Genomic DNA, 12,395 nt, shown 5'->3' with positions numbered 1-12,395 from the left:
TGGCACACGCTTACGTCACTGTCATGAGACGTTCTCGCAAAAAATCACGGTTTTAGTAACGCAGTAACGCAGCATTCCTACGTGAAAGTAACGGTAATCTAATTACCGTTTTTGCAATAGTAATCCCTTACATTACTCGTTACTTGAAAAAAGTAATCAGATTACAGTAACGCGTAACAAGTAACGCGTTACTGCCCATCTCTGCTCGTTACTGAAAAAAGTAACACCGTTATTCCCATCACTGGATAGTAGTGATATAATGGGACTGTTTTTGCCCCCCCAACCTCCCTTTACCCCCAATCACCCCCTCAGGCGTGCTCTTAACCTCTGTATTTGGCACTTTAGCTAGTTCATGAGAGAGACAAGCGTCACTGACAGCCGGTGGTAACGGGGGATGTCAATATCAGGCACAGATAGTGGTAGGAAAAGTAAAGTTCTCTACCTGCTGATTCAAATATGTGATTCATGGTCAAACCCTTTTTAAAGCTGCGTATATTGCATTATATAGTGATTATTCACACGGCTCTGTTGGTGCCTGTCTGGTTTCTTGAATAAAATATTTAATCTAATTTTGATCATTGTTAAACAATCAAGTTGTTATTAAAAAAACAACTAGATAGAGGAAAAGACAAACTTTATGTACATTAGAACTTTTCACAGTGGTCACTGTTCAACATCGGGAAAAAAAGGGCGGTGTGAATGTGACGTCTGAGTAACAGCGCTTTATTACTGCCAATAAAATGCAAAAGCCCTCTATCCTGTGCCCAAATTTTAAACCTGAGTATGTTTGTTGAAAGGGTTCGTATACATTTCATTAGATGCGCGACAACATTTTTTTCTCCAAGAAAAAATTAAATCTTTCATCACTTCTTCTGAAACAGACGTCAGAGCGACGGAACCACGTACCGACATGAGCGCTGCAAAACTCTGCGGCAGCTGGCGCAGTGACTCTGGCCAATATTCTGACGCCCAAGATTCATCCACGTTTGGAAACTGGCTTGATGACGCATCATATGTCCCAGTGTCAGCGTGGAGCCCTGTCGCCTCGCCCCCACAACCCTGGACAAACGACAGGGACGAGGAAGAGGCGGTTCTCCCGACATCGATGCATCAGAGTGGGCATGGCCACCCTTTCAAAACCCAGAGAAAACACAGGAACAACTTTGTGTTAAAGATGATGACTATTTATATTTGAATTTAATTTAAGAGTAAAATTCTTAAAAAAACAAAAAACAAATGCAAGCTCTTATAAAGGTCAGTAATGTTATGAAGTAAAGTTTATGTTAGCTGCCGTTCAAATGTAAGTTAGAAATGTTGATATTTATTTGACAGATGATGGCGACAGACACAGCTCTGTTAATACCGTACTGTTGTCCTTGGGGCTGTCACAATATCACATTTTTCACAAGACATATCTATATCAGTCTATATCTAGACATTTGATTTTCAAATATCCTGATTATAGTTAATATGTGATTATCATGATACCCTCTAAATGACATCAGTTCACACACTATACAGAAAACACAACTATCTCAGCTATCTGGAACTTACATTCCTTTACCAACATTATTTCAGTACAATAAGCTACATGCCATTTAGATGATCTCACTAAAAACACAATATGAATGCAAACAGTTTTATTCATATAACCACATTATTATTAATTTGAGTTTAGTTTTTCATTAGATAATGCATTTCTCTTTTAACAGTAGAAATATCTGATGTAATAATTCACTTTTAAAAGCAAGGTTATAGTGCACAGTTCTGATATATGAAACATAATTTTGCATAAATATAAAAATAAAAGAAAATGCATTTAAAATATAAAATACATTGAATATCACCACCACCATTACTAAACAGCGTGAAGTGGATAAAGATTTATGTGATGTTACATTTTCCTGAGAACTGACTGGCTGTGATGACTCCTCCAAGTGCTACATGCTATTTTGTCCTGCTAGTTGAGCCTGCTGTCTGCTCTCAGCCCTCCTCCTGTTTCACTGGCATATATCCAGCACCAGAGGGCTCCACCGACCGGCCTGTTGACATCAGAGCAAACCCCTGTGTCATGTGACCTGTCTCCTCTTCACTACTGCTAACACCTGAATCCAAGCTGGGAAGCTCCGGGCTGTCAGCCTGCTGTTTCTCCACTCGCTCATAATCAGAGCAAACCGGAATAAACTTGCCAAACACACCTCCGCTGCTTCCAAACAGCCTCTGAAAATCTGCCTTTTGTTCATTCCCTTCCTCCTTCTCTTCCTCACCCTCAGGTTCCTCATCATGGCTATCAGTCATATTGATGCTATCTGCCTCCATGCTCTCTTCACTGACCTCTTCACAACTGCACATGCCTGAATCTAGACTCTGGAGCCTAAATCGATCATTGTCGAGCCTCTCAGTTTTCTCGTAGTCTGAAATCACCTGCACTGGCTCACTCTTACTGCTGCCTTTGAGCAGCAACATTAACGTCTCCTTTTCTTTCTCTCTCGCTTCATCGCTTTCCTGTTCTGTGCTTTTTCCTTCACCCTGACCACCAACAGGGCCATAAGGCGTGTCAGCCGCACAGGGCTTCAGGTTCCCAGCAGTGAGTGAAGAAATAGGAGGAGGGCTACAAAGCTCAGAGTAACTTGGGTTAGAGAAGCTGGAGCTGGTGGAGTCATAGCTGCCTTTGTTCAACACCATCTTCTCATCTGGCTTGTAGGCCACAACAGCATCCACAGGCGAGGTTAATTCTACAGTGATCATTTCCACTGGTTTCAAGAAGGAGTGAAAGTATTCACTGGTGAACCCACTCTGGAGGAGAGAAGTCACAGAACAGAAGAAGAGATTAGAAAGACTTGAAATATACAAGATATTCAATCTGCACTTTAATGGAATCAATTAAATAGGTAAGCATCAGGTGTTTGGGGCGCTTCACTCATACTTTACTGAATTTGAATGGTTTGGGTCATAAAGGTCTTAAGTCTGTGGCTGGATCAGTGAGTCACTATGTCTGTCTGGTTACACCTCCCACAGAGTTCACATCTGTCTGCAATGCTCTGTCTTTTTATGGTACATGTTGTGTTGGTCTGCTTTTTAAGTTGCACTGAGCTTATTTTTGCTTTTAGACTCCTTAAACTCTCTGTAGCTCCCTGCTACTTTACAGAGTGTTTTTAAATGAATATTTTTAGACATGAAAATTAGACCTTGATGCAGTCTACCTCTGTGGCTTTACAGTGAGCCTTGTTCCCAGCAGGCAACAGTTTAACAGAACAAATATTGTGAAGTGACTGTTGTTGTTAAATGGTGCTGCATGAATAAAACTGCACTGAACTGAAATCAAATCATTGTATAACAGACTTCCCCATGAACTTATCCAGCATCTGATTTTAACACTGTGATGAGGCACCCTACTCTTAACCCTAACCCAGTGGTCTCCAACCCTCGGGCCACGAACCGGTACCGGTCCGGTAAGAGTTGACGCTCGGGTGTGAAATTTATGGTTTTCAGGGTTTTTGTCGTTAACTCGGTTTCCCCGAGTCTTTTCCTGTGTTGTAGTTGTGTTTTATTTTGAAAGAAACATTTACACGTTACCATAGCAACCAGGGAGCATTAAGGGGCAGAGAGGATGTTACTCTCAATGTTGTTGGCGCATTTCAGGAGGACGCCGCTAATCAAGTTACACAATTACACAGTGAATGTGCGTTTATAATTATATTTACAAAATACCACCAGGTCATATCATTTAATTTTTTTGTGTTTATCCTTGACACTTTAAAGGCCGGTCCCTGAAAATATTGTCTGACATTAAACCGGTTGGTGACGCAAAAAAAAGTTGGGGACTGCTGCCCTAACCTAAAGAAGAGTCACTATTAGACTTAAAAGTGGTTAAAACTGAACTTTGAATATCTGGTAACAATTTAATTTACTGCAAACAAATTCACCACAGTATTTCATAAATGCTATGTTTACTGCCCTGAAGTGGCCACAGTATTATGTAATGCATGTGTTTTAACAGAGGAAATATCTGTGGTTCATACGCTTACCTGGATTTCTCGCAGGAAGGATTTTCCTGGGTCTGGTATGGGTCGACCTTTGATTTTCTTTACTATGTAAACCCTAAAAAAATAAAAATTAGCCAGAGTTGCCAGAAAATAACTTAAGTGAATCAAATTAGAAGAAGGTATAATAATATTATTTGCCATAGAAACTTGTGTCTGTGTGCACGTACCGGGTGGTTTTGTGAGTGCTTAAGAGCAGGCCTGCCAGCAACACCACCACACCGACTATCGTTACAGGCACAACAAACGTATTACCTAAAAAATACGGGACAGAATAGGTCACAGTGGCTCAGAAACATGAGAAAACTGGGTCAAACAGCCAAGTCCATGAGACACACACAGGTTTGTCTCTGCAGGCCGATACAGTGAATTTGAATAGAAATCAAGATGTGACTGTGATTTATTATTCAGACTGCATGTTTGAGTTTCCCTCTGTGTCTTTTGGTTCATCGAGTCCTCTGCCTTACTGGTTATGTCTCTGTGTTTCTTAGTTGCTGTCTCCACCGTGTCAAGTTCGCATCTCTGTGTTATACTTCCTGTTTTACTTTTAAGGTCCGTGTCTCATGTAAATGTGTTCAATTTACGCTTCCTTGTCTCGTCAGTTCTGATTTCCCCCAGCTGTGCTCTCCTTCTGTGTCTCATTCCCCTCGTTACTTCCCAGTGTATTTAAACCCTGTGTTTCTCTGAGTCAGTGTTGCGTCGTACCCTCAACAAGCTGTGTGTTCTGCTTCTGTGTTTCTAGTGTTTAGTCACCTGCTCAGGTTTAGTATTTATTTTCCAGTGTTTCAGTTCCTCTGTTCAGACTTTTGTTTGTCTTTTGGTGAGTTTAGTTAGTACGAGGTTTTTCCCAGCAATAAAGCTGCGCTTTAAGTTGTACTTCCGTGTCTGAGTCCTGCATTTTGGATCCACCACTCCTGCTTGCCTGCCTGCCACACAGCCAACCATGACATCTTTCCTTTACTGCAGCCTCCTTCAGTTGCTGTTTGCTTCTGGGTCTTTCTTCTGTTTGTCTTCATGTACTGCCGTTACGTATTTAAAATACAAAATATGAGTAACTGTATAGTTATAGTTACCATTTAAAAAGGTGGTATTGAGAATAGAGTTTATTTTGTTGAAATTAAGGGATTACACGGTGGTCTTTTCATGTTTTATATGTTAGGCTGTTCCCTCTCTATTTTTGGTAACTCCACGCCGATGGAAACCCAAACAAAACACGCACTAAGAGGCTCTAATGTCTGTGTCTCAATCTGGCGGCCCATGTCATTCCTACTTGCGGCCCGCATAATGACTTGACGAAATGTTTTTAAAAATTGTTCAAAAAATTATTTAATATGAAGGCAATAGGCAGAGTGTTACAGGCATAGCCAGTGGCGGTCCTAGCCTGTTTGGCGCCCTGGGCGAACACCCCCTCTGCCCCCCCGATAGTTGAACAATGATCACAATTAGATTAAATATTTTATTCAAGCAACCAGACAGGCACCAACAGAGCTGTGTGAATAATCACTATATAATGCAATATACGCAGCTTTAAAAAGGGTTTGACCATGAATCACATATTTGAATCAGCAGGTAGAGAACTTTACTTTTCCTACCACTATCTGTGCCTGTAGCGGAGATGACAATAAAGTTTACTTTGACTTCAGCAGCGAGCAGGCTCACCGAGGGCTCTCGCGCTCACTTTTCGCGTATAGAATTTTGAAAAAACATCAGTGCAAATTATAAGTCTGTATCATGATGTCTGGTGTTTTCGTGTTTGTTGGTTTGTTTTTATTTTGTTTTATTTTGCGAGTTGGTAATTTTTGCTGCTCCAGGCAGCCAGAGAATCCCCTGCCGCTCCGCCCTCTCCTCCCTGTGCCGCAAGCAGCATGCGCACCTCGCAAACGGAGGGCGCCCTTGCTCCCAGCAAATGGGCGATAGAAAACCGATCGGTGCCTATGCCATTCCCAATATGTGCTGGCATGATGTCGGGGCAGCATGAGTACGAGCAATTTTTTTGCTCGTACTCATGCTCAGCATGAATGAAATGGAAAGGTTTTGACATTAGTATGTTATATTAAACAAAACATGTTAAGATAAATGTACCTGATGTTGGTTTTATTTTCCCTATTTGTGACTCCCATGATGCAGTGGGGCTCCAGTCACTCCAGGCTCCCTCGGGTTGAGGTTTAACAGACCGCACACGAACTCGTGCCTCGTACCTCTCGCCTCGTATCAGCAAATCTTGCTCCAGCTCTGCCTTGCACCCTGGCTGTATCTTGCACTCCACCTCTTCATTGCACTGAATGCCACGTTTTTTGCGCACAGCAGGATCCTGACACACAGAAAGCAGCGCGGGGTTGAGAATGAATCTTGCTTGGATTCACACAGCCACAGGGTTGTCATTTAAATGTGCACTTTTAAAATCACTTTACACTTAAACTTGTTCACATTGTGTCACAAAATCTAAACTTACACTCCATGACTGATCCTGCTTCTTCCACTGCAGTTCACTACTGTATGAACTGATCCTTTCATGTTCAGAGACTTGGGACAACCAGGAAACAGAGGTGAAGTAAACTTTTGGCTCCGCAGGAGGATTCACCTTTACTGCAAGATCACACACACAGTTGTTTTAGGTCACCATGAATAGCTCACATTGTAAATCACAAAGAGCAAATATATTATACTGTAGATTACACTCACTATGACAGGATGGCTTGAAGGAAGTAATTACACTCTTCATTTGGTTGCAGTTCAGATTGAGGGACAACACATGGGAAGACAGAAACTGAAAAAAAAATGTTTTAAAAATATTTACTGTTAGAAAACATTTATTACAGAAGTTTCTGTTTGGCAAACTTCAAAGGGGGCTTAACAAAAGCTTGATTTTTTTGTAACGACAGAAAAACTAACTATTTGGAAGGAGTCAATGACTGCCCCGAGAACATTACTTTCTACTTTCTGTAGAATATTAGTTCTGACTTCTAATTAAACTACAAACTGAGATATAGGATATATGATTTTATCTCGGTGGTGCTACAATAATTTGATTTGTTCACACACTCACAGTGTATTCAATTTCAAAGATCAGGGAGCACTTCTTTAGCGCTGGTCTGGAGACGTCAACAGATTTTAGGTCACAGGAAGCGCTGTAAGAACTGAGAAAAACAGTATTAATCTCCTTTTGGTGCACATGATGACAGGTGTGAGTTATGTATTTTGAGTTTTATATGTTGAGGATTTCTCTTTGTGATTGAGGTCCTTACATGCGTCGAGATTTATAGTGAGCATCTATCGTGCATGCAGTGTCATCAGACATGTATTTGCTGTTCCACAAACATGTGATGATTTTATTGTAGTCAGTGTAGCAAATGAGATCTGTGAGAATTAAAACAGGAGAGATGGAATGAAAATGAGTAAATATATCAAACAACAGATCTTAAAATCAGTTAAACATGAATCAAGAGGATTAAAGACTAACTCTGTGGCAGGCTGGGACACTCATCACTTCTGCAGAGCAGCAGCACAGGCAGCAGAATAAACAGGGAAAGGGTTTTCTTATTTCTCTCCATTAAGTCGACAGTTTTCTTTCTTAGAGGCTGCTGGGATGGTGACTCGTGACTGTGACTGGAAGATTTGAAGGACTGTAGTTGCTTTAGGTATTGACTGACTGCTTTCTGATTCTTGTCATCCTGCAAAGGTAAACACATAAAATAAAATGTTACCATGTTAGCAACATGATTAGAGACGTTACTGAGTTTTATTTCTCTAAACAGTCAGACATCAACCCACATAAAAACAACACAGTTGGCTACAGATAAACACAGAATAAACAGAGGACGGAACAACAGAAATACAAGTGTTTCAGATCCTGCCTCAGTTTGTAAAACTAAAAGCAGTGATGATGTAATCCAGACTCCTACTGTGTAAACTAAGGAGCACTTAAACTTACTGTGCTTTAATTTCAATTCAAGTATTTATTGTCATTGTCAAGAACAATGAAATTGTGTTTGGAGCTTCTACAACAAATAATAATAAATACTAAATTCCCCTTAGACCCAAGTGTGACTATTTAACCCAGTGTGACTTCAGTGCAATGAGACGATCCTTAGCAAAAACATGAGAATATGACAGGTAATGTTCATGGGACATTCAAACAAAGACCTGAGAAATATGACAAAGTGCAACAGTGCAACCCGTTCATTATTGTACTGTGAGATATGATAAATGTCTATATTTCATACCAGTTCACAGCTATTAATAAGTTGGATATGGTTATTGTCCGTGAGAGGGGGGGGCAGAGAGGGGGGGGGGGCGAGTTCAGGAGCCTCACAGCCTGTGGATACAGGCTGTTGGCCAATCTGGACGTTCTGGCCTGTATGGACCTGTACCTTCTCCCTGAGGGCAGCAGGTGAAAAAGGTGGTGCGCAGGGTGATGTTGGTCCCGCAGGATACTGTGCACCCTCCTCAGACAGCGAGTGGGGAAGATGTTGCTAATCTCTGGCAGAATCGTTCCAATAATTCTGCCAGCTTCTTTCACCACCCGCTGGAGTGCTTGCTGGTCGGCCTTGGTGCAGCTGGGGAACCACACTAGAAATCCGTACGTCAGAACGCTGCTGATGGCACAGTTGTAGAAGTTCAACATCAGAGGTCTGGGAATGTGTGCGCTCCGCAGTCTCCTCAGGTAGTAGAGGCGCTGTTGGGCCTTCCGTACAGCTGAGGTGATGTGGTTGCCCCAGGACAAGTCCTCAGTCACAGTTACCCCCAAGAATTTAAAACTGCTCACCCTCTCCACCGCCTCACTGCCAATGAAGAGAGGCAGGTGGTTGTTGTGACCTTTCCTCCGGAAATCTACAATAATCTCCTTGGTCTTTTTGGTGTTTAAGACCAAGTTATTGTCGCGGCACCATGACTCTAGTTGTTGCACCTCTGTCCTGTAGTTTGTCTCATCGTTGTTAGATATGAGTCCGAGCACTGTGGTGTCGTCGGCAAACTTAACAATGAGATTGGACGCGCAGGAGGAAATACAGTCATGAGTGAAGAGAGTGTATAGCAGAGGGCTCAGAACACACCCCTGAGGGGCACCGGTGTTGACCACAAGGGTGGAAGAGGTGTTCTTACCCACTCTGACGCTCTGTCTACGGTTAGTGAGGAAGTCCACAATCCAGTTGCACAGGGAGGAGTTGAGTCCCAGTTGATGGAGTTTGGGACGGAGTTTGTATGGCCGGATGGGATTAAAAGCCGAGCTGTAGTCTACAAAGAGGAGCCGTGCATAGGTGTTCTTGTGCTTTACTTTCTTACCATTCATCCATTTTCTTCTACTTCACCAATTTAGCATCGCAGCGGTGAAAGCTAGAGTCTAGCTCAGCTTGCACAGGTCGAGGGGTAAGGTGCACCCTGGACAAGTCAGCAATCTGTCAGAGGGCCAATAACTAACCATTACTATACAATACAAAGTGCTGTTCAGCAACTGTTATTGTGGTTTGGAGACATCTACATAAAATGAAATTGAATTGAAATCATAATTTACATGAAGCGCTTCAAAAATTAATGTTTCCATTGGTGTTGCATTTGTGAGCTTTTCTTTCAGACATGCATCTCGACCACAGCCTCGCAAACTGTTGGCTGCTTGATTTGTGTTCACCTTCATTTGATCTGCTCCACCATGGCAAATCAAATAAAACTGATACATAAATAACAACAACCTGATCTCCTGGATGTTTTGTTACACAAAAGCAATTTGCACTCAATGTTAAACTGAACAAAATTCAGTAAAACATTTTTAATATTGTGCAGTTGGAACTTCAAACAATCTCTTATACAAATAATAATACCTGTACATTAAAGCACAGACGCTGTCCATTGAAAGACTTCAGTCAGTCACTTACCTGCTGGCTGAGCTGCAACTGATCTGCTTCCAACTGCTGACTTAATTTCACCTGATATCCTGTCAAAGAGCATCACATGAGGGTTTTACTTTATGTATCAAATGTAACCAACTAAACTGACAAGACAAAACAAGGGTGAAAAGTCTTTTGATCACAACCCACAGTGCTCTTCTGACGAACATTTGAACTTCTGATTGTTTCAGTTGAAGTATTTTAACCCTTTAGTTTCATCTAATCCAATTCTTCAACTTATAAACGGTTGTATATAATAGTACCTGCAGTGAACCTGTCTGTATAACTCTGAGCTGATAACTTTAAGCATGCAGTATCAGGTGGAAAGTGGTTGTTCTGGGTTGTTGCGTCAGTTTTTCATCTTCCTTGACTTTAGTACAGCCTGTCAATTCCCCCACCCTGATGTATTTTTGACCACACACACGCACACACACTGCGCTTCTTATGAGTATTAGCAGTAGCTCCCTTTGCATGTGGACCACACTGACATTTAAACTCTGTGTTTGTGTGGATTTGTGCTTTTTGTGGTTTTGCAGCCAAGTGCAAGCTGACCCACAAACACCCACATCCTCACCTAATGTGTTCACATTATGCATTAAATGACTTTAAGCATTTTATCTTTGCAAGAACACAATTATGTTCAAGCAAACCTTTTTCTTCATAGTGATCAATACAAACATACTAAGTTTAAACAGCATAGTACTGAAGTTGGTTTAGATTCTCATTCACATAATAAATATCACGTCACATTAGATATTCCAGCTTTGCCCCAAACATAGAGCCAGACTCATAAAGAAGATCTTCAGATCACATCTTCTATAGAATAAAAACTGTGGATCTTTCTGAGAACTCAAATGTTCTAAAAGCTTTTCAAGTTGATATAAAAGATGTGATGGGGACATTATGCTGATTGATCCTCTTAAAATGAGCTTTGGGAGCTTTCAGTTGTGTGCTGCAACTCACAAAAATGTTTCAAACCAGGCAGTTTTTTATGGTTTCTGTAACAGGTGGTCCAAATGCATGAAAGCAGTATCAATTCCTTCCTGATCTACTGTTATAAATATCAAAGTTCACATGCAAACTGGGACGCTCTGCGCTCATGGCTGCTCAAGGTGACAACGTGGCATTCAGTAATTTAACAAGATAAAAGCTCTGAAACTGTACAGAATAAAAAAAATACAAGAGATAAAAAATGGAAGAGACCCAATCAAGCCAAGATACATTTGATGTGAAGCGAGTCTCAACATGAAGGAAGAAACGTATTGTGGTACATTATGTTGTGAGTCTGCTTATATTTGCTTTGTTTTCTGGTCTATGCACATGCAAATGTTCTGACCACATAAACCTACCTGACACCATTAATGCACTGCTGCTCCTCAGTGTTGGTGTAGAAGCTGAACTTTTACTCTGCCAAATCTACCCAACGGTTGAAACATGTCACAAAGTGTATGATGTGAAGCAGCTCTTTGTTTATTCCTGTACTGAAATCCTCTGCATTTAAACCTTTCAGACAGATTCCAGTTTTTTCATAGAACTTAAACACAAAAAGTTCATCATGGGGTTTCACAAGGTTCTGTGCTAACACTCATATGGCATCGGTTTATGGATCCACAGCTTTCTTTCGGGACGTAAACAGACAGTGAAAGTCAGTCATCACATATCCTCTGGTGTCTGGTTGCAAATTTTGAAGCCAATATGATAACCTTATCCCACCAACGCAATTCAAATCAAATCACTCATAATGATTCTCTGGAAAATGAGTAGAATCCTTAGAACAGGGTTCATTAAACATTGTTATATGAACTGCAGAACAGTACATTTAAAAGCAGAAATAACACATAGAAAAAAAGCAAACAAAAAGCGAAGCAACCCCGGGGTGTAGAGCCTTAAAGCACAAACACAAAACACACACAAAGACAGACAGGAAACAGGCAGCAGGAAAAAAAGAGAGAGTCCCAGTGCATATCAGAGTCATCTTATATAGGGACGGTGACCCCCCCTCCCTTTTATCCATTGTGTTTTCTTTTCGTCTTCCACTTATGATATACACGACCCTACACCATAACTTGCAAACCAGTCTCTCATCCATCATTGCACTGGGTCCCTTTGACAGTTTCATGGCCAAAGTGAGTCTGAAAGTCTGCAGAAAAGCAGTTAATCAAAAAATCCATTGAACAATATTGTTGGGCCTGCATGCCAGACATAAATTGCTATCCATGCTGAGTGAGGGTTTACTTGTTCGCCTTCTGGTGTTTGAGGCGAGAACTAGAATCCCTGGTACACGCCCTGCAAAGGCCAGGTTTTTTTGTCTTACATAGATATTAAAAGGGCTGTACACTTCGTCTTTACAATCATTCATGCTTTTGTGTTACAGCCATTTAAGGGGCCATATGCTTTTATCTTACAGCCCCAGAAAGGGCTGCAGGCCTTTGCTTTACAGCCATCTTTTGTACAGCCATTTAAAGGGCGGCAC

General features: G+C 41.3%; 1 protein-coding gene across 1 annotated transcript; it reads right to left on the bottom strand.

The window, feature by feature from the left end:
* Window positions 1-318: 318 nt before the first annotated feature.
* Window positions 319-11,354, bottom strand: LOC102079296 (uncharacterized). The gene is made up of 11 exons (XM_025907657.1): window positions 11,272-11,354; window positions 9,911-9,969; window positions 7,504-7,714; window positions 7,289-7,400; window positions 7,090-7,180; window positions 6,726-6,810; window positions 6,496-6,629; window positions 6,126-6,354; window positions 4,214-4,298; window positions 4,029-4,101; window positions 319-2,796 (listed from the first exon to the last, which is right to left on the bottom strand). The coding sequence occupies exons 1-11, from the start codon at window positions 11,279-11,281 to the stop codon at window positions 1,984-1,986; spliced, it is 1,902 nt and encodes a 633-aa protein (XP_025763442.1). The 5' UTR covers window positions 11,282-11,354; the 3' UTR covers window positions 319-1,983.
* Between the last annotated feature and the right edge of the window lie 1,041 nt (window positions 11,355-12,395).

The sequence above is a fragment of the Oreochromis niloticus genome, linkage group LG6, assembly GCF_001858045.2.
Source record: "Oreochromis niloticus isolate F11D_XX linkage group LG6, O_niloticus_UMD_NMBU, whole genome shotgun sequence".
NCBI lineage: Eukaryota > Metazoa > Chordata > Actinopteri > Cichliformes > Cichlidae > Oreochromis > Oreochromis niloticus.
Note: the sequence above shows the minus strand (reverse complement) of the source record. Positions and strands in the feature narration are given on the sequence as shown.

What these genes read in the sequence shown, in the direction of transcription:
- LOC102079296 (XM_025907657.1), bottom strand. An exon ending in AGCACTCACAAAACCACCCG is followed by an intron (nt 4,102 to 4,213) that starts GTACGTGCACAC and finishes TTATTTTTTTAG; the next exon opens with GGTTTACATAGTAAAGAAAA. An exon ending in CCTTCCTGCGAGAAATCCAG is followed by an intron (nt 2,797 to 4,028) that starts GTAAGCGTATGA and finishes TCTCTCCTCCAG; the next exon opens with AGTGGGTTCACCAGTGAATA.